Source organism: Synchiropus splendidus, chromosome 7 (assembly GCF_027744825.2).
Source record: "Synchiropus splendidus isolate RoL2022-P1 chromosome 7, RoL_Sspl_1.0, whole genome shotgun sequence".
Taxonomy (NCBI): Eukaryota; Metazoa; Chordata; class Actinopteri; order Syngnathiformes; family Callionymidae; genus Synchiropus; species Synchiropus splendidus.
The window spans coordinates 7253810-7275955 of record NC_071340.1 but is presented as its reverse complement, the minus strand read 5'-3'; the positions used below and the strand labels follow the sequence as shown (position 1 = coordinate 7275955).

General features: G+C 43.1%; 1 protein-coding gene across 4 annotated transcripts in view; it reads right to left on the bottom strand.

Annotated features, from left to right (window-relative positions):
- Positions 1 to 22146, bottom strand: part of LOC128763126 (dematin-like) — a 25983-nt gene extending 3837 nt beyond the window's left edge. The window contains exons 1-15 of one of the 4 annotated variants that reach the window (XM_053871942.1): positions 17261 to 19138; positions 6993 to 7054; positions 6119 to 6153; positions 5958 to 6038; positions 5728 to 5856; positions 4975 to 5019; positions 4681 to 4873; positions 4555 to 4599; positions 3243 to 3395; positions 2930 to 3039; positions 2759 to 2864; positions 2369 to 2427; positions 2249 to 2291; positions 1069 to 1076; positions 918 to 974 (exon numbers count right to left, since the gene is read on the bottom strand). In XM_053871942.1, coding sequence (XP_053727917.1) covers positions 918 to 974; positions 1069 to 1076; positions 2249 to 2291; positions 2369 to 2427; positions 2759 to 2864; positions 2930 to 3039; positions 3243 to 3395; positions 4555 to 4599; positions 4681 to 4873; positions 4975 to 5019; positions 5728 to 5856; positions 5958 to 6038; positions 6119 to 6133 — 1044 coding nt within the window. In that variant the 5' untranslated portion in view covers positions 6134 to 6153; positions 6993 to 7054; positions 17261 to 19138. Of the gene's footprint in view, positions 1 to 917; positions 975 to 1068; positions 1077 to 2248; positions 2292 to 2368; positions 2428 to 2758; positions 2865 to 2929; positions 3040 to 3242; positions 3396 to 4554; positions 4600 to 4680; positions 4874 to 4974; positions 5020 to 5727; positions 5857 to 5957; positions 6039 to 6118; positions 6154 to 6991; positions 7055 to 17260; positions 19423 to 19596; positions 19734 to 20217; positions 20453 to 20514; positions 20634 to 20766; positions 20870 to 21226; positions 21473 to 21545 lie in introns of those variants that run through there. The other 3 variants (XM_053871940.1, XM_053871941.1, XR_008415631.1) reach the window with 3 other exon arrangements.

The following is a 22146-nucleotide window of genomic DNA, read 5'->3' as shown; positions in this document are numbered from 1 at the left end:
CTGCCGACATAAGCAAAAGAATTTAGAATTGGAAAACCAACAAAAGAGGATATTGTCACCAGAAATTGGCAAAAGGCTCATTATGTTATGATCCATGTTTCTCTCATGCTCTTATTTTGTAATTGCCTGTTTGTTTCTGTGTTGCTGTTTCCTTGTTTGTCCCGAGGTTTCCGAGCGACATGGCGGGGACTCATTTGCAAATCAAGCTCACATGGATTTCAACACCTCGGTTCCAGCTCGTGTCACCAGATGGTTGCTTCGCGTCCTCGTGGTAAACTCTCTTTCTCTCTCTTCTCTCCTTGCTCCTGTCGTGCTCCTATATCTCTAAATTCTGTGCGTGCTTGACGTTTTCTCTCAGCCGCCTCCTTAGTTACTCTTGTTCCTCTGTTTTCGTTTGAGTGCTTCTTGCAGCTGTTGCGCGTGAGAGTGTTTCATTTTGACTCACCTTTTGTATTTCTCTGCGTTATTGTTATTCCTCATGTATGTGTGAGTAGATCCACCACCGAGCGCTATTTGTTACTTGAGCCTCATGAGCAATCTGCGTCTTCTGTTGTCCCCCTAAATCAGGCTTAATCTCATTTGCCTGTTTTCTCCCAGCCCCTGCTCGTGTTTCCTCACTCCACGTTTTGGTGTTGACATCCTTGATTCAATCATTCCTGTTCCTCTTTTGTGTTTATATTATTTATTTGAATAAACTGTTAAACTACCCTCGCTCTCCCAAGTCTTCTATAAACCTGCACCAACTCAGCTACTGGGTTCAACATCCTTGACAAGCCATGACAGATTATCAGTTCCTACTCAAAGTATACGACCGTCTGTGACTGTGGAAAAGAGATCGGACCAGGTTTAGTTACATTTTCTAAGGTCCAGCTCTGACCCACTCTTCCGCTGTACTGCTATCAACCAGCCACACTGACCTTGTGGTCCAGCATGCTTGGCAGAGAGTTTCCTCGGTCCATCCTGGTGTCTCCATTCTGGGCCCAACACACAGAAATCACAAGTTCATGCATTGGTTCTGAATATCTGACACTTTTATCAGTAACTGATGCACAAGAAGAGAAGCTTTACCTGAACACCTGCAGAACATAGAGAGAAGAGACGGAAAGCTAAATTACTCCAATATGTCATCAGAAGATCTTAAATTTGTCCATAAATCATGACAACAAAGTTACACGACTTCACAAGAGTAGGGCTGAAAGGTATGGAGCAAATTTCATCTCTACACTCATGCCAGATAACTTAGTGTCAACACTGATATTAATACAATATGACACAAGGCCATCAGATCTAATGTAATTGAATATGGGTGCAGTGAGAACTATGGGCGATTCCCATTCAGAATCCATTTAAAAGGTCCCAAAAATCACTACAAAAATAAAAATCTGCTGGCTGTCCACCATTTTGCTACTACATGCGACGTTCTGGAAGGCACGCACACCCAGAAAATACGATGGATGAACAGCCGAACAGCCGACGACAGCGCTTGGCATCATTTTGGGCTACCAAATGCCCGGAAAGACCGAGCTGGACACGATGCACAAGCATGTGCAAGCATCGCAAAAACTAAGACCAAGCACCTCGGCAACACAGCAAATGCGCCGGCTTGCATTGCGGGGCGTCACCAGGAGACCGCAGACATGGAACTGTGAGCCGCACACCGCTGTGCTTCAGGACAGCAGAGCCCATGAGTTTTTCCCTGAGGTAGCTGACACAGCTTTACCAAGACTAAAAGAACGGTCGCCAATGAAGGCACTTGCTCAGAGTTTAAAAGGCGGCGTGTTCGACTGATGTTTTTTAAAATAAAGATTTAGTTAGCAGTGTGTGATATTGCTTTTATGTTAACAGTTGCAATAATTCCATCTTACGCAGGGATAAATGTTCAAAACGTAACAAACGTGAAAAAGACACTTTAATGTCTCTAATTGTCATTTTGTCATAGTAAATGATTCACACCCTTAGTGAAAACTGTTTTTTCCTATCGACAGCAAACAGGAAGTGAGGTTTGTGGTTGGGTTACAAAAGTAATGTTTGCCAGTGCTGTCGCTTTACATGCAGGACGAGGGGGAAAATTGATAACGTGGATAAATATGGATGTGATAAGGATAAGTCTTTCAGCCCAACAGTACAGCAGTTCAGATAATTTCACACACTATTCCAACACATGAGAATGTGCAGTTAATGCAGAGACTGGAACTGTAGCATGCAGGTGACACTTCATTATTTGAACTTAAAGGTCAGTGTGCATTACCTGCTGGGGTTTTGTCAGTGGAGCTGAACTCGGTCGACTGCAGCTGAAACACAAAGGTTCGGTTGTGGTGGTTCATTTTCAGGTTTCAATATATACTGTAGACTCTCGAGAGGCACTCACTCTGGACAGTCCAGTCTTAGAGGACGCTGGGAAATATACAGACCTGGAGCCACCAGAACCTGCAAACCACAAGGTCACTTGGATTGATTGACTGGTTCATGAATACAGTCATTGTATGGAAAACGTTTTGGTTTTAGGGGAAACAAATGGAGCTAATAAGAGGTTAGTGACCGAGTGAATAGTAGCCAGCCTTGTCAATAAGAACTTAAGATTAACAAAACAGTACAGGACAACAGTGTTTTTAATAAGAGTACAATATTATAAATTGAACTGCTTATATGGAGAATGAACGAAACATTCATTTATTCCTTCATATATTCATAAGAGTAGTGAAAAAACAGACAAAAATGAAGAGCTGTGTCAAACATGATCGAGCATGCGTTTAGGTACCAGTGTGCTGGCTGCGGTCGGGCAGTGAGCGGGTTTTCCTCCTCAGAGGAGCTCCAGGTTTCTCCAGCTCGTCCTTCAGGATGATCTTCCCCAAGTTCGACTGAATCTGTGAAACAAATCAAAACACCTTGTCATTGATGCTGCTGGTCTACGCTGGTTTGTGCGCTGCACCTTGTTGAGCTCTTGTTTCTGGAGCGCTCGCAGCCCCCACACTTCGTCCTGGCCCTCGCCTTCCTCATCATCCTCCTCTTCACCCGTGCTCTTCTTCCTACACTCTTTCTCTACACAAGACGTCCCGGTGATATGAGAAGGAATAAGTACACCAGCAAAACAAGAACCGTATTAATAATGCCATAAATGTATAATAGGCAAACAACTAAACATGACATGACCGCTCAAAATAAAAAAAGCACATTTCTCTGGTGCAGCAGATGTGCGTGATCGACAAAATGCGTGTGTGTTAGTGTCTGTGTGTGGCTCATACCAATGACAGCCAAAGAAGGGGGGCAGGGCCAGTAGTCAGTCTCTATCTTGGAGGGCTGGTTGGGGTCCGGCGGCTGAGCTGCTGGGAACTTTGATGATTCAATGATCAAATCCTCGATGTGCTTTCCCTGCGGCACTTGAGCAGACGCCACTTCTGCTGACACAAGAGGGAATAAATGTGACCTTGACAGGACAGACATGGAACTGGTGTTAAGTGAATGAGAGACGCATCAGCGTCCTCACAACACCAGTAAGCCAGTGCATGCACACACACACACACAGAGTCACACAGCATGTCAAAGCTGATTAAATGTAGTAAAATCATGTCAGGGGTTCCCAGCAGCAATGCAATTTGTGTCCACATTTTGATTAATTTCATCCTCCAGACAGCAAAATCTGTCTGGGACACATGGGACCGAGACCAAATTCTGTTTTAGAGCTGGCAGAAAAACAAGTTTCAGCACAAGATCTGGAAAGATACACAGTCGTGTGTTGTATTTATACCACGTCATCCAGATAGAATTAAACGAGAAAGTCTTTGATGCAACTTATTTACAGTATTAATCATGACTATAAAATCGTTGGCATAACCAGAAAAAATGAATCTGTGAAAGTCATGTGAGCACTCGCTAGCATGCTAACCAATTGAATGAAGCCAGCTGGAAATGAAAATTGTACTGGTTAGGTTGGGATTGAACAAAATATTCGCAACTCTTCATACAAAATAAAATAATAATAACTGAAAATAAAACAGGATTAAACTGGCCATAATAACAACTGAAATTTAGTGTGAGCAGGTAGCCAAACCAACCAAAGTTCGTACTTGATTCTGGTGCTAGCAGTTGCTAACAATGCTAAAATCTGACACAAACAAACCGTGATAAATTTTCAGTTGGAAGACCAGTCCAGCAACATTTACCCTTATTACCCGCAGATATTTTTTATTCCTAGCTTTCTTAATAATCACTTTGTTGCTCTATATAGGTTACATTGACTGTCTCGACAAATTATTTCACCATTACTAGGTGATTTAAAAGGGCACCTACATGCTATAGCCACAATGCTAAGAGGAGAGGCAGATTACAGAGCCTGTTGACGTACCAGAAAGCATAAAATAAAAGCATATTTAATTTCCCTGATGGGTCAGCCGTGGAGCCAAACCTAGCTTACTCTGGGTCATCAATCAAAATCTGCATGTTTTGGACTGTGGCAGGAAGCTGGAGCCACTGAAGGAAACGCACAAACTCAGCATAAAAACAAGTCGGACTCAAACCAGTACCCTACTTTTCTTCTCGCCAGTGTCGCTAACCCACCTTGTTTGTAGATTGGTGGCTTCCTATAGATGTTGCTGCCGTTTTCTAAAAGAAGAAAACATGAGGCAAAAGTGAAAGAAAATGAAAACGAAGGAGATCCAAGTTAAGAAAGAGAATCTAGCCGACCTGGTCTGTGGAAGTGCTGCAGGACGCTCTTGGGACCAGCAGGGTGGGCCTGTGGAGTAGTTGGTGTGTTTGGGGTGTTAGGAGTTGGAGGGGTCGGAGTGCTGTGCGTTCGACTGGTGGGGAGAGTGGAGCTGGGGGAAGAGCCGCCCGGGGAACGGTTCTCCAGCCATTCCCTGGCCTCCTTGGAGAGGTTCTGGAACATGCAGCGATGAGAAAAATAATAAGATCAAATTGTCAATGCCTGGAATATGTTGCCACTTTGGAATGATCAAAGCAGGTTATGAGCATACACACCTCTGGAGAGGGAGGAGGAGAGATGGAACGAGGAGACAAAGATCTCTGAAAGAAAACACAAACGAAATGAATCAATGACTACCAGACGTTCCACAGAGACATCTGACCAATATTCCCAGCACTGACTTGGCTGGTGATCCAAGCCAAAGGCTTTTGATCCCGCCCCCTCCCTCCCTCAGTCTCCTTGACCGCGAGAGCTGCTGACATCAGCTGTTAACTGGAGTGTCTGGTTGCTAGGTAGCAGATTGATGTGTCACTTTACAGGCAGACGCCGAACTAACCAACCGACAAACTAAGTGGCTGTCACAGCAGATGCAGTGGTGTCTGAGCGCTGACTAGTGACCTTTAGCATCATAGCCTCCGCCAGCCTTGGCTAACCTGCGTTTCCCTGAACATCACTGCCTCTTCCTGACGCCACCAGCCCCCACAGGCTCCCACTGTCATCCACCAATTAGTTTTAATAGGTTTGCCTCTGCTTTTATAGGTATTCCTCAGCACGAAACGCATGGCTGCTTTGGACGGCCCACTTGTCAAACATGTCCGGACTGAATCTGGATTTCACATCAGACTGCCGTCAAAATATGCTGAGGTGAGAGACTGAACCACAACCAAAACAAGACGTAGATCACAAATTGATCTCAATGTGACAGGTAATCCTTTGTTAGGAATATAAAAAGAAAAGAGCCCAGAGACCACAAAATGAAGAACAAAAATACATAGGCAGAAAGAATCACCAGATGAAATGTGGCTCACCTCTAGTGGACTGTAGCTGTAGTGCTGCTGATAGATCATCAGGTCAGGTCTCTCAATGTCCAGAATGGCTTTGTCTCTTGGTAATGCTGCCAAGTCCTTGTATCCGATGACCCCATCTTCCACTCTGGCCTGCGGTCACAGGTGGGGGAGGGGAAGCCCGCAGATTACAGATTAACGTGGCATCAAGATGAATCAATCCAAGGAGTGACACTCGTCGATGTGAGTCTCACCACGATGGCGGCGGCGGGAGATCCTGGCACGCTGGACCCTCTTAGAGACAACACACTCCCTGGAGATGTCTGGGCCCGCTGCTGCACAGACACACACACAAGTGTGAGACCTGAAACCGAACTGAAGAAATATTCAGAGACTGCACGTATGGATGTGTTACCTTGGACATCATCATGACTGCAGAGTGGTCAGTTCCTGGAGAGACAAAACAGGCGATTCAATAACAAAAACACTGCAGAATGTGGGAATCAAATGGCTTCTTCCATCGCGCAACAACAAATGAAAAGACAGTTTAAATATGCTTAAATCTGAATAGAATTAATAACAAATCAGGAAATACACAACGAGAATTGTACAGTTTTCTATTATGAGTTTAATACATACAATGAAGGGAAAATTAGGATTAACATTTAAATAAAATGTAAAAAATGTGAGGTAAAATGTAATTAAAAGTTATGCACAGTATAACATACCTGCTGTTATACAGTATGTGGGCCCACGCATCACTCTGTTGCCATAAAATCACATTTGAACCATACACCATGGAGATTATCCTGGATCTAATAGTGATACATTTACATTCCTACATTTACATTTTTTCCACTGTTTTTGAAAAAAATATATTACTGGTTCTTTCAGCTAAATTTGGAAATAACAGAGGGATGTACTCTTTTCCACTGACTGCGGTTAATAAGTTGTTTTCCTCAACATCAGGTTTCATTGAATCGTTTCATTCATTCATTGTGTATTGATTCTGGTTTAAACGCAGATAAGCCAGTCCCAGGAGGGAACGATTGATGTGTTAACCTCTCAGGTGGGCGCCCCTCCGTAGCGGAGGAAACACAGCAGTTATAGCGAGACGACGATGGGTCTCAGACTTAAGCGCTGCGTTCCCTGGTTCTCTGCTGCCAGTTCAGGTATTGTCCGATGCCACTGATCATCACAAAGGGATGATTCCAGAGAGAGAGCAGCTTTGTTTGGAGAGCTGGTGTGGAAGTGTGGGTAACAAGCGGTCACAAAAACAATAACGTTACCTCGGGGAGAGAAAGATTCATGTCTGTGTGTTCGTCGTCAGGGCTCGTGGCCTGATCAGTACCTGAAACACACAGTCAGAAAAAAAATCAGCGACAGCATGTACAACCACCATTATGACCACCTATACACACCAGATTCCTAAGAATACACAAACCTAATTCATATGAAAGAAGAACATCAGAAGAAGCACAGGAATAATTACAACATTTGATCGGAAAGGAAAATAAAAGAGAACTGACATGTAAGACGGCGTTCATCCAACCACATTTACACTGCTGTGCCTGCTAATTCAGTTTGATGCCCAAGGTTGATGGAAAAGTTGGGGAGAAGCAAATCTCCACTTGGTCTCTAGAGGAGGATCAGTTTCTGTCTAATGGCTCCAGCTGATCGATGGACTGATCAATAAAGTGGAAGATTAGGTTTTCGGTTTCACCCACTGTCAATTGTCTGAGAGGAAGGTTCTTCCTGCTAACGTATAACTTCAGACCTCCTCAGTTCTATTCAATATTCATTACACTTAAGTGTTTTAACGTTCCAGAAAATGCAAAGCGCTTTGCTTATTGGTGACCAGCTAACACTGTTTCTAGCGTGGTTCAGTCATGGGAACTTCTCTGTGAGGGTGATTCTAAAATCCTCAGCTTTCAGTGCTTTATGTTTATATCTATTTTTCCCTTAATTCAGAACCCTCTGAGTGAAGTACAAGCGAAACCCTTTCTAGTTAGTAATGCTGACAATGGGCCAACGGTGGTTTAGTTTCATGTCAGGTGAAGCTGCTGCACAAGATTATATTTAGAAATAGATGTTGAGAAGCTCACGCCATCTCACACAGAGTTTTGAGCGGGGATGAAGACTTCCCCTCACTCTGTTCGACATCCCACAGTGAGGCTCTCCGTCTGTTTCCAGATTCAGGTTTTAGCGCGGTTGCTAAGCGATGATTCTGACAATCTCCCGCACTACGATCCAACTGTCGACATGGCACAGCATAAAACATGGCACAGCATAAAACTGTTTCTGCTTAGTTGTTGCTTGGTAGTTCACAGCTCCACCTTTATTTGACATGGCCAAACCATTTACCTTTGGGGAGAAGTGAATCCATAGAATGTGGGAAGCCCTGCTCTTATTTGTGTGTAGTGTCACTTAGAGATACAAAACACATCCATTCATCACAGTTCACACACTCACTACTGTGAGAGACAATGACTGCAAGGGGACTGGGGAGAGTTGCTTCAAGCTGCATTAGAACCAGCTGTGAGGCTGCAGTACTAACCAAATGCCAACCATAATAAAAAATTTTTTAAATATACGTATAAAATAAGAACATCAAAATGGTACTGAAATTATTTGACACAACTTTTAAATCGAACATTAAAAAAATAATATGAATATATGTGGAATGAGAAAATATATGACAGTAAAACTTGCTGTTCTGGTATCAATATTTTGAGGAAGACGTAGGAAATATGTGTTCAGTGCAATGGTGCTGTGTATTATCATTGACCTCAAAATAATGAATTTGCTTAACGTTTTTAAGCAAATCAAAAACATGATGTGTTATGATGCTAGTTTATCAGCACAATATTATTTTGAAACCGAAGAATGGTAGAAGAGCTGCAGCTCTCCCTTGTATCGAGTTTCCAATTTAGTTTTTGGTTGCTACTCAGCAGATCAGAGCCTCTTCTGGTCTGCAGGGAGCAGCGATAGCTCAGAGGAATGCTGGGAGATATCTAAGTGTTGCTAGGTTACTAAACCTAGTCGTCCAATCGGCTAGCAGGACTGTTTAAAAGACAAAAAACTAGACGTTCCGCCACCATCAGAGTGCCGTGCACCACACAAAGGACGACAAATTGAACTTTCCTGCTGCTTTCAAGTAAGGCAGCTGTATTTCTGGTAGCTTCCTACATTTCCCAGAATGCCATAAAATGAACTGGCTGGCTGACTTTACCAGGGGGACGACGCTCCCCTTGTGTCGAGACAGAGTCATGTAAATGATCTTGTTAAAATCACCGAGGAGGTCCTTAGTATCGGTCACTGCGTTCAGCCACACACACACACTGGACCTTCTGTTCAGATGGCATACTGACTGCAAACAAACACACTTCTTCACCTCTGTGAAAAGAACCTTTGGCTAATTGAATGGCTTGATGGGGCAGTAATTGAATGGGATCTTCTTGAATCACTTGATCCAGAGAAATCATTGCAGCCGTTCGTGCAACTCAGTAACAATGAATATATGAAGAGGTGATGTGAAGGACGAACTGACAGAAGAGAATAATCCGAACGATGAGTCAGAGCTGTGAAGCTGTGACTCAGCAGTTTCACCTCTGTGACCCACTTACAGTTTCAGGCATCAACACCTTTGTGTTTATGCCTCACGACTTTACAGCAACAATGAAGACGTGACTAATGCTGCTGTGTTCCTCAAACTATAAACGTGATGTTGAAAAGCAGCTAAGTTCAGGAAAATTCAGGCATCAGCAGGTTTAACACAGTAAACCGCGGATGAACATGTATGTGAAGAATGTGAGTCAGTGAGAGGAGTATCGACATATAGACAGTAACTAAAAACAATACAGATTTCAATGACTGTGATTCAAAAAGTCCTGTCTCAAAGAAACCTCACACATGAAGAAAAATAACATTTCTAATCGAAAGTTACAGTTTGTTCAGAGCCAACAATCTTCAATTTTCATATCAAGCACCAATAAGTATTCCAGCTCAAAATAATGTGCTCCACGTCGCATTTATTCAGTTCAGCCACTAAGGGTGAAAAAAAAATCACTGCATTGCTTAAATATGAACAAAACATTGTTAATGATGGTGTTACAGACAAAAAAGTCAGAGACAGAGAAGCAGCTGTTGTTTAAAAACCAGCAAACAAGAGATATAAACCAGAGAGTCGCTGATAAACAAAGGCGCCACAGTGATGTAAAAATGCTGCAACTTATTGCAAAGGGAGGAAAATTTTATACTGAGCCCCCTTTTGAAATGCTCCATTTTAATTCCCAGACTGGGAGGTACAGACAAAACTTTTATAAAAAATAAAATGTATCTATGTTTTTATTAATAAAGAACAATTCATCAAGTCTTCAGAGGCTCGACTAGCATCAGATTGTGACCTACGTGGGTGAGAGTCAAAATCTCCAGGTCTAAACAAGAGACGATTGAATACATTGTGAAACAAGGGAGAAACAATAACAGGAATTGTGCAGCTACGGATATAAACCGTGAAAGTTAGTGGTACTGTCCTCTGCTTCCCTGAACACTCGTCAATGTTCCTGGAAACAGTACTTTTTTTACCACCATTTATATTGAAAGGTTCCATATCAGCCATATCAGAAAATAGAGCTGATTAAATGGGTGGCACACCAGCTGCCCCAACGGTCATAGTGATGCCCACAGTCCCGGCCTGCTCACTAATTTGGTAGTTGGGCCTTAGCAATTATGGAAATCATACATTTGACAGACAATGAATGACAAACTATTTATTTAAAAATTCTAAATCCAGCGAGTTAGTGAAACAGCCCATGTTGAGGTCCACGTTCCTTGTGTTAGGTTAAAACGTCAGGTTAAAACACTCAACACTTCATAAAACACAACATACAATCGAATCTGAGAAATAACGCAACTTTCATGTGGGCAGCAATTATGTTTTTTTTTATGAAAAATTTGCTTTTGACGCACCCTACAAAGATTCAATGGATTTAGTTTGTTCTTCTCTAAGCTGCAAGTAGACTGTACTGGACTCTCTCTTTGTAGCAAATTTCTCAGTGGACAGTTTCAAAGACATGACCTATATTGCAGCTTCTGAAGAAAACCACTCATGCTCTATCAAGGTCCTTTTGCAAAGCTTCTGCTCCTGGATTGCGACTTTTAAGTCTGTCACAATGTGACTCCCTCTTCTGCTTGAATACGTTGATTTTTTTCCTCTAACTAAGACATTAATAAACAACTTCAGCATGCACATATGACCACACATAAACTGTGACAGCGCTCCTCAAATCAGCATCTCAGTTGAAATGAGCTGAAATGTTGCTACAACAGTCTCGCTGAAGTGACACGAGTCAGTTTTGTTTTTTATAAACCAACATGTTTGTTGAAGCTTCTCTAAACACTTCGGTGATTGATATTTTTGGTCAGTTGAAAGCAGAACCTCGACTCTGCCCAGGCATCGCCATTTTTGTAGTCTATGTTGCTCTTCCAAATTGCAAGAGCTTTTTTAGCATAGCCGCCATTTTTTAACTTTAGCTAAATAGAACTTGGTGAATTTAAATATTCTATATATGTGAGTTTGGAATACTGAAGAAAAAACTCACACTATGTAGCACCATTAGTATCTGCTCTATCTCTATGGACAACGCAGCAACTTCTTAAATGTCGCTGGTTTTATTCCACTAGAAATAGGAATCAGAAACAGTGAGAGCTACTGTTACTTTGTGTCCCAGCGTGCCTTATCTGTGGCGGCAGACATGCGGCCACACCCCGCCACACATATTTGATGCAACTGCCAGTGTAATTGGCCAGCACATCCGTCATCACCGCCGAAGTGATAGGTTTCAGTGACGTGATTGACAGCAAGGGACATGTTGTTTGTGGTGTCTCAAAGCGGAAGTACTGTTGTTCATTATTCACAGTCTTCTCTATCACTTAAGAAGCATAAATAAATAACATTTTCATTAACATTAGCATTTAGCAAAACTGTAACTCTAAGAAATGGACATGTGACTAGATGATATCATGTACAGAAAATGTACAGAAAGTAAAAAAAAATGGAAGACAAACCAGGAATTTCAACTATTTTGAGCGAATCCATGTGAGCTGCAATAATATAGGGAGGGTGTTCCATATACAGACGTTGACTGCTGCGAACACGGAAATACAAATCCAACTGATGCGCTAGAAAGTTGTGGAGCCGAATGCTAATGCTTGCTGTCTGCAGAGGAGAAACGGCTAAAATACTCATATATATTCTTCTAAGGGATTTGGGGAATTTCCTCATGGTTTCAAATTCCCATTTCCACAGTAAGTAGACCAGCCATCTGTCACTGGGGACACAACCAACGTTTGCTGTCAACACTGTCAAACTTGAGCTTGTGTTAATCTGTGTAATAGTTCCTGTGTTGACAATATATTAGCTTGTCTTAGCTTTTCTTTGAAGACACCAATAACCACACAGAAAACTCACAACAAGGCTAGTTTTGGCTAACACGCAGCTGTTAGTACTGCCACCTATAAAGCTATAATCCAGGTTTAATGTAAAGGTGGGCTGTAGAATAAACTTCATTGGGGCTGCAAAGTCAATATTATTCACATTCCAAATACCTGATTCACTTAAGTATATCAATCAACTACACAATAGTAATTGAGGAATCATCAGCCCAGCCTGTTTGGTGTTATCTAACCATGGAGACCATCAGAAGGACTCAACAGTTACTATTACCTACACATTAATTCACATGCCTTGTATCCATGAAAACATTCTGAGTGCTTATTCTCCCACTGACTGAAACTGACTGAATACTTACTTTATAGTTTTGGATGAAAGTGTGCAGCGTGTGACGTTGAGAAACGACTTATGGACAGAGAACTTTATCTGCGAGCACAACTTAAAATTCCTCCTGCAGCGACTGCAGGCCCATCCAATGCAGGGGCTCAGCAGCATGGCCTCATTCCTGCATCTCACCCTCTCAGCCCCCCGCTGCAGCCTGAGATAAGAGCTGGGGCCGCTGTCTGCCGCAATACTCAACCTAGTTCTAGATGAAAACATCCTTCCCCTCCTAAGAACAGGGTTGCAGTAACAGAACTGAGCCCATCATGTATGATACTACCTGAAAATATTTGCTGTTACAGGAAGAGAGCTGTAGGTGAGCGCCGATACTGGTGGCTGTATCGGGACATCCCTATATAGGACAGGTGTAGCATCCCAACTCACACCTATCTTCTCACATGTCTCTCCTCTCAGCATGCCCAAACCACCTGGCCTCCCCAATTTTACCTCCAAAGTAATCCACATGGCTGTCGCTCACTTCCTCACCTAGACTGGGATGTGGTCTGAGCCTTTACACACTGTCATCATATTCTCAGCTACCCACTTCCACATCACCAATTTCCTCAACTATTTGATTCTGTTTCTCACCTTTAACTGTCCCTCTATCATTCTCTTCCTTCATCAGTTACCTATCCATTCCTGGATCTCAACACTCCACTTCCTGACCATCCATAATCTGTGTTGACTTTCGGGAACAATATTCTTCTTGCCTCTACTGAAGGCTCTGCCGTCACTGCCACTGACCTATGCTGCCTGGCACCACCACAAAGTTAACGATCTTGTTCAGATTCAGCCTCGTGCACACAATGTAATCTCTCTGTGAACTCCTCCTTCCATTCTCGTAAGTTTGCCAGTGTTCCTCTCGCGTCTGGAAGTATGTGCTCCGTCACTGCCATCTCCAACTTCTAAGCAAAATCGACCGTCTGTCCCACAGCATTTCTGTACTTGACTACATTCCTCCCAACACTTCCTCCACCCCTCTGTTCCCTTCACCTACATCACCACATACAGTGAGTCTGCTGGATACAAACCAGCTCGAATGGACTGACAAGCTAGTATGGCTTTTGTGGTGAGGGATTTTACTCACCATTGGTTATTTCAAGGACCTTAACTGCGCAGGATGAGCTCAACTGCTCCAGTGTTCAGTACAGAAAGGTACCAGCAACCCAAGTTTTGTCATATTAGTTCAGATTTTCAACATCAAAGTTCTTGCTTGCAATTAAACACAGGGATATAGAAATGGAAATGTTTTTTAGAAAACTGAAGATGAATGAAAAGGAGCCCTGCCTTGCTGAGTTAGAGTATCAAAACTCCAGAAGGGTTTCCAGTGGGGTGTTAAGACTGCGATGAATTCGGCATTGTCCCCACAAGTTCCCACTCTGGACCCCACTTTCAAAAGGTATCAGATTCAGGTGGCAGTGCAGTGTAAACTAACACTGCATCCGACACAAAACAGTGGTGGATTCAGTCATTTCTGCCTCCAAAAGTAGTCACCAAAGGTAGTCGCTATGAAGTCCTTGATAGGTATGGTTTTATTTCTGACTTGAATGTTTGTTGTTTGGCAGAATATACTGTATAAATCAGCTATTTCTTGCTTGTTTTAATCCCTCTGATTCTTCTTCTAGATATAGATATATTTGTGAACTAGTATTGTTTTGTACTCATACAGTCACTGAGCGGGTCAGCGTGGGCTTCACCCTCTATTTCAGGAATATGACTCATCTTCAGTCAAGTTATACAATAGAAACTTTGCTTCAGCGAGACTTCACCGCAGCAGGAATCGTCTGCAGGAGTGGAGCTGCCGGGACTCGAACGCCTTCTCCCCTGAGACGTTTCCAGCACGCTGATGCCTATTGGCTGCTTTCTCATGCTGCACCTCAGAGACGAAACTGTTCATCATACATGACACGTCTAATATTGTCAGGCAAAGGGGGATCGCTCTCATCGGTTTGCTTAAACTAATGTACACAGTATATTTGAAACTGAATTTTGGAGTACAAAACCAAATGAGGCAGAAATAAAGAAAATATTGATCATATTTAATGGAGCTACTGCACTAGATTAAGTGAGGGCAATAAATACTCCCCAATAACAGTGGCTATCTGTAATTACATTTTATTATGTACTTGCATTTTTATTCCACTACTAATCTAATCTAAAAAGCACAAACAAAACATTCACAGTTTCATTTCTGAAATCCGTAGGCCGGTTACATTTCACATCCTACGCGGTTTTTGAAGCTAGCTTGTGTCGTAGCTTCACCTCTGACCTCAAGCGCTGATTTGGTTTCTGTAAACAAGCACTGAGAACAAGTCCAATCATATCCACAGGCAGCGCTGTTTCCATGACAACACCTCCCTCAAACACATCATGTAATAGCACCAGCGTCACACTTTACAAAACATCTCATCCTCAACCACAACAATCGGTGGCTGTTTCTCCCTGCAAGTCTCTAAGTTCTGACTGCATCACTTGGCCACGATAGTTCCAGTCGAGGAAACATTATTCCTTAACCTCCATCTGCTGTGGACTTGTTTGACAAGTTCTTGTCTTAGACTTGGGCCATTAAGATGAAAGGGCCAAAAAGCACCTTATGTTATGTCAATTTTGTTCATCACACAGTAAAGCTGGTGTTTTATGATGTAAAGAGAGAGGTGAAGGAGGGCACGTTGTGTATTTTCACATGACCACCAATGAAGATTTATGCCACTACATTATTATGATATTATATTCTTGTAAGGAGAGCCAGTTATAACTTGGCCTTAAAAAGGGCACTTTGTTTGGCACCCTAGTATTGAAGAAGTTCAGGTGAAATGGGGGTCCTCCTCTTCATCTTCTAAAAGATGAACACACCTCCTTACGCTCGTGATCAATTTAGTCATCTGATCTCTCTAAGGTTTTTGGACGGTGGGAGGAAAGCAGAGTGGAGAGTAGGGGGGAGCCAAGCTTGCTCAAAACCAGAGCACCTGCCTAACAATGTGCTTCAGACTGCCCACCACTTGGTCTTTCAGTAGCAGCTTAGGGGTCAGCTAGGGCATCTTGAGCAGCTCGATACTGTGAGTACTGACACCTTTCTGTCAGGACCAGCACCAGTGATAGCTTGATGCCACAGCTTAGTCGGAGCCAACTGTTTACAAGCAAAGGCCCAAATTCGATCCTCATTTCCACAAATGCTCACTCTTGAATGGACTTCAAATGAAAAGCCTGCAGGAAAAAAACAAGTTTATGTGGCTCATGGCTGCTGCTGACATCTGCGCTGCAGCCTCCACACTTCCATTCATGACATGTCAGTTATTCTCATTGTTAATCTCTTATTAAACAGTTCACAGCATGATGTACAGTATTAAAGTTAAAGTTAGTTAAAACTGACTGTAATAAGTAACTTTACATTGCAGTCGGCCCAGCTAACAGAAGAACGCAATTTAGGTGTTTCTCTCTTGCTCATCCTTGCTGTATTAAAGAGACCTGTAAAAATGCTGTTTTATTTTTTTGATTGAATCACAAAAAAATTGTATTTTCATTATAAATATCACACTAATGCACCACTACTTAAATAAAACAAAAGTGGAATTGTGGTAAAATACTCAAACAGAATGAAAGAAATGTATGTGGCTTCAAGTTTACAGTATCTGAGGTATTAATATGGTTATATCAGGCTCGGGCCTTCATGACTTTCTGTGTGGTATTTGTTATGGCCTCAGAGGAGTCGGTGTCTGACCTTAGGAAATCATGATCAACATTTCTCTACACAAGGAACAGAGAACCTGTCTTCCTGGCCTAAACCGCTTTTATGGTTGCTGTTCCAGTAGATGGCCGAACAATAATATATGTATTTTTAAATGTCTAAATTGCTTACGTCAGCTAACAGGAAAATGTCAACCAACTATACATTAACTCCTTCTATACAATAAACAACATTGCCTGTAAATCCAACCAAAAATACTCAAGCATTAGGCAGTGTTGTCCCTCTAGATTGTTCCACATATATAGAGTTGTTCTATGAAAACCCTGGTGTATGTCAAATACATTGAAAGCAGACGGTGTTATGTTTGCATATGTGCTTGTGAAACACAGAATCTGACAGGTGAATCCCGACAAACACTGAGGAAGACTTATCATGAAGAGGTGTTAGAGGATGCAGACTGTTGGCAGATGTGATGCTGGATGAGGAGGAGGGGAGTTACATAAAACCATCCTCTATTCCTTAATCCATCCTGCCAGTTCCTCTCCCTGCTCGCCCTACGTCCCTTTCGGTAGCATTTGCATCATTTCCATCACTCAATGGCGGCATCTTCTCACATCAGGTGTGAAGAATTGTTGTCCTGCCACCGAAGCTTTGAGTGCGGCAGGTTCGTTCCCTCCGCAGCGCATCGCAGCCCGGCGCGACAATCCGCCGGCTCCCGCGGACAAGGTCGAGCGCAGCGCAGGACCGAACCAACCGGTATTCGGAGGAAAAAGTCCGCATCTTATTGATTTTTACCGCAAAGCTGATTTATTCATCGGCTCACTTTGCCTTTTTTTTCTAGAAACATGTGCAGGCAAATCCAACCGTCCGCAAACATTACCGTAATAGCCATCGCAAATGCGCAGTGAAGCAGACAGAAACACCAATCGGCACGTTTACACACAGCAACAGCGATAAAACGATAACACTTTACTCGGGAACACAGTAAAGTCTGGTCACGTGATCACAAAGCTAAGCGGAGGCGAGTCTGCTCTTACCTGTGATGATGTTGATGCTGGCGTGTGTCGGAACAGTCCAGCAGCTTCGCCACTGTCCGCCTCTCAGCTCTCTCACCAAAATATACCGCATGTGCGTGTGTGTGTGTGTGTGTGTCACTCTCGCCTCTCTCTCTCTTTGGGCCAGACCATTCTCTGCAGCAGGGGGGGTTAAAACATGACAGTGCGACTCACTGCCTGGTTTATTGATGCACACTGTACATTAGGTTTCACTGTTAAGTGTGGAGGACCACAGTAATAATAATAATAATAATAATAATAATCATCATCATCATCATCATAGTGCTATAAATTCTGTATATTATCTTTATTTCCCTCCATTCCTCAGATGTATTTCTGACACAACTGAGCGGTCCACTGAAGACAGTCAAGTTGACATGCAAGTATGTAACAAATAGTAGAACCGTGATGACCAACCAAATGTTGAGGCTAATTTGTCATAGATGCCAAGAAAGCTGTCACTTGTGGGAGCCAATAAGTGATGGCAAGATGTTAAAACAAAACAAACAACGCTACCACCTTTTGACGTCAAGTATGCGGCCAATTCTGTTTGACACCTGCATGCTGCTGGTCCTGATTAGACACCAAACTCTCAGGTAGACCACTGATGAAACATGATGCCTGTGGCTGCTGGTGACCCTAGCACACTGGGATTAAGTGACTCGTGTCATTGGGTTGTCATAGCAGTAAATAGATAATCCAGTGTCATCCATAGAAGACGCAAAACTTCAGTCAGCACTAACCCCTTTGCTCCGGAGTGCCTTGAGGAAAACCACACAAGCCTGAGGAAAGCGTAGGGAGAAAGGGCCCAGGTTGAATGACAGCCCATGTTTCCTAAACAAACAGCAGTACTATCCACAAACACTATATTGCTTTTATTGTTTCTACCACACGTTTGGTCGAGTTGTTTAGATTTGGACATAAATATCACCAACATGCACAGATGCGTTTGAAGTACTCTTTTGAAGTACTCTATGTCTTGATGGGAATAGGAAGCGCCAGAGAGTCTTGTCTGCCTGCCAGGGCCGCCGTCGCCTGCAGTCGTGTTGTGTGGAGAAAAATAAAGGGCGACGGGCTGATGGCCTTAATTTGACTGAAGAGCAGCTTCATTCAGAGCAGCAGGTCAGCGAGGAAACTCTATTCAGCTGCTTCCAACTCTGTTGAGAAGGAACACGCTGCTGCTTCTTCTCTCACATGAGTGGTTGACAAGAGTTCTGTCGGTGATGAATTATTGATTACAGGCACAGATGAACGAATACTGCGTGTCATTGGATTGAGACATTTTGTCAGAGATGATTAGACATATTAAACCACAAGAACAACTGCAAGTGTGTTGTTGTCAGCCAATTCTGACTAATGGATCCCAGAAGTTCCCCAGCCACAGTGAAGACGCAAGCTTTTCCACAGCTGTAAAAGTAGAGTTAGTATAAGAAAGAAATGAGGAAATATGCTTAAAAAGTTAGTGATGAAGAAACTTCCTTGGTAGACATGACTGTGCTACCAGGTTGTGCCATTGTGTTTTCGGCTACAGATAGATATCCCAGAACTTTAAACAAACTGTTGCCCTTCAAACAAAATGTTGCATTTTTGGCAACTCTGAACCTTGAATCTGATCCCACACAAACAGGTCCATCTTGTTGCTGAGAGAGTAGAAAGGATGCTGGGTAAACCAACACAATTTGATAATAGTATTGGATTGAGAGTGTCTGCATAACAGTTTGTTTATGTGTTGTTGCTAATGCCTCAGAAGGCTGACCTTGTTGTCAGACTTTATGTGTGTTCACAAACATATGACTGAAATTGTCATTGGTTAAATCATACTTTTTGATAGAAAACATACTGTCATCATCTCATGGTGAGGGTTCATCAGGGAGTCCATGTGATGACCCTGATAGCGGTCTGCGCAGCGTTGCGGATGTCCGCATCTCTCTCCGACTGGTTGCTCCTCATTTCTAGTCGAGGAAGCTCCTCCAGGAGGAGACGGCGGCCAATGGGAGCTTCCGCCAAAGTGGTCAGAGCTCGCAAGCAGTAGATGACAAGAGCCTTCCTCCTCCTCCTCAGTTCGTCGTCCTCCTCCTCCTTCTGCTCGCACACCAGAGTGAGGAGGACAGGGAGGATGTCTAGGTCCAAGCACTGGTACTTTCCTGTAGAGAGGCAACAGCGAATAAATACTGGAAAAAACTAGTTAGAAAATATCAATGAACCTGTGAGAAGAAAATATCAGCATTAGCATGTTATTACAAGAGCACTGCATTCTCTCCTATGAGTAAGCACTTAAAAGATGTCCTCATTCAAGTATTGCGTGTCTGACTTGTCACCTATAGTGATGATGACGGTGTTCATGATGGCTCCGGCAGTATATTTCCGAACCTCTATGTCCGCGTCCTGCAGAAGACCCACCAGGACAGGAAGCACTGCCATTTTGCATACCTGCTGCTTTCCATCCATAGAAACACTGGTAGATAAAGGTCAACTGTCAAATATACCAGTAAGCAGACAGTTCGACAAACAATACTGTTAAAGGCAAGAAAATAACACATTAAAAACATCATTCTGAACAAGTCAAAGGAAAAACAATAGAAAGGATTTTAACTTTCCAAAAAGAGCTGGATATGTGACCTTTTTGTACTTTTTGTTGTGACCGCCTTAAAAAATACTTCAAAAGAAGGTGATGTTTCATATGTAAACTGAGAAACAGTCCTTCTACTTAAAGTACATCATTCTTCAGAACTCATCATGGAATGTAGCCTTTAGGTCCTGATCCAGAGAGTGGCGTGACAAAGGCGAAGAAAGGAACACAGATTCAACTCATCATTGCATGCTTCACAGTTAGCAAAAGTCTTGCCAAAGAAATGCAGATCCAATTCAAGTTGGTGGAAGGGAGGAGGGAGTGAATCATTTCATAGGATCCAAAAACTCCATGCGGAGGTCAGTAGCACCTGAAGGCCATCATGGCTGAGGCTGCCTCCCGGCGGATGTGCAGGCACTGATGTGAGAGCTTGTCACCGACCACAGGGACTCCTTCTGAGCAGAGAGCCGGACCGGGGTCCAGCATGGAGCAGCGACTGATGGTGGACAGAAGCAGAACCTGAACATCCTCCTCTTCTTCATTCTCTCCTTTCTCCTGCAGCTTCAGCATCAGCTTGGGAACTAGTGATAGCAGGGCCTGGGCACCTGGAAGACCATTTTAAATCATTAACCTCCTGTCAGCTGATCATCTGTCACACTGACCTCACCTGAGGGGAGCAGAGCTAAACTGTTCAACACCTGGTGGACCTTCAACCTGCAACTGGGAGAGGGGTCATCCAGCAGCAGGGAGAGGGGAGGGAGGAGGGAGGAGGCCAGGAGGGCTTGTCTGAAGAGGAGACAACGGAGAAGAACTGAACATCCACATGCCGTTCCAGGAGACTGTGGCGTTAGTCCGCCACCTACTGATAACATGACAGAAATGTCAAGCAACAATCAATGACTGAAAAAAAGGAACGTACCGGCCGATGCTGTGGGTGGTTGTCAAGTGAAGCATTTCGCAAGTCATAGTGCGGACAGATGGATCTTTGTCCCGCAACAAGACCTCCAACTGTCCCAAGAAACCTGCAACAACAGAGCCAATCCATGACTGCAGTCAGTGATGTATAGCTATGAACAAATCTCTCTGTCTTCTTGAGGAGCCGTTACAAAACATGCAGAATCATTGGCGGCATTATATAATTCAATGTTTACCATACACTCGAAATATCCACATTTTCGTGAACGTCTTTCAAATTGTGAGAGCTGAATACATTTTGCTTATCAAGATTTTTCATTTCGTATTTTAACTGAAAACTCAAACAGAGGGGTTCGTGAAGAAAATTCGTCACCTTAAGCGACCTAAAGGTTGAAATGTGTTGCCTTTTCCGACAGCTCAGAACAAGTGTTATGCATCTACATATTTCACCTAAACGCGGTTACCTCCATTCACCGTCTGATAGAGTCGCTCTGGGTTGTGCATCAGGTCACAGAGAGAGGCCAGAGCCAGCAACTTCCGGTCGGTCTCGGGCCGCCTGAGCTCTTCGAACAGTAGTGGGACTCCCAAATGCCCGAACGCCACCGGGGCCCGGGTCGGGTCAGCCACGACACCGGACATACTGCTCCAAGACGCGATTGGATTTTACTGTCTCGAACGGACTTCAGGAACTCCCGTTAGAGTGGAACAAACTGTGTTGTTCAGAAGGCATTATTACAAAAAAACAAAGAAAATAAACCGTTAATAAAATAAATGACTACCCACCAGAGGCTCTATTCTGCAATCAAATACGTAATGAAGCAACATCAAAGTCACTTTTGTCTTTTTTTCGTTTTCACCAAAACCGATCCAATATGCATCATAGACACATGCCTGTCCTTACGTCCCTTTCCTGTTCGATCTAAACTTACTTGAAAGCATCGAAGTGCCCGCCTTGTGCTAGCACGTTGCCTAGTAACCGCAAACATCAGTGGTGCGTTTAGCGGTCGCACAGAAGGTTGGAAATTCGATTGCTCACAAGAGCGCACGCGATTTAAAAATATATTTTGTTTCAGCAAATGATACTGATTCAGTGAAACTAAATATTGTGGTGTTCATATCATAGCTAACACATGAGAATAGCAAGAAGTAATTATACAGTACATATAATACAAGTGTACTTAATTGCTGAAAATGTGAAAAGGAAAATTTTATGGATGTCAATGCAAACAGTGTGGTTCATAGCAGAGTGGTTTGATGTCCCACTAAGCAAGGTGCTGCTGATTCTGCAAAGTAGCAGTAGTAGAAGTAGAATTCACATATTGAAAGACACATTCGGGCAAAAAAGGCAGTATTTCTCAACAATAGAATGACCTCAGCATCTGTT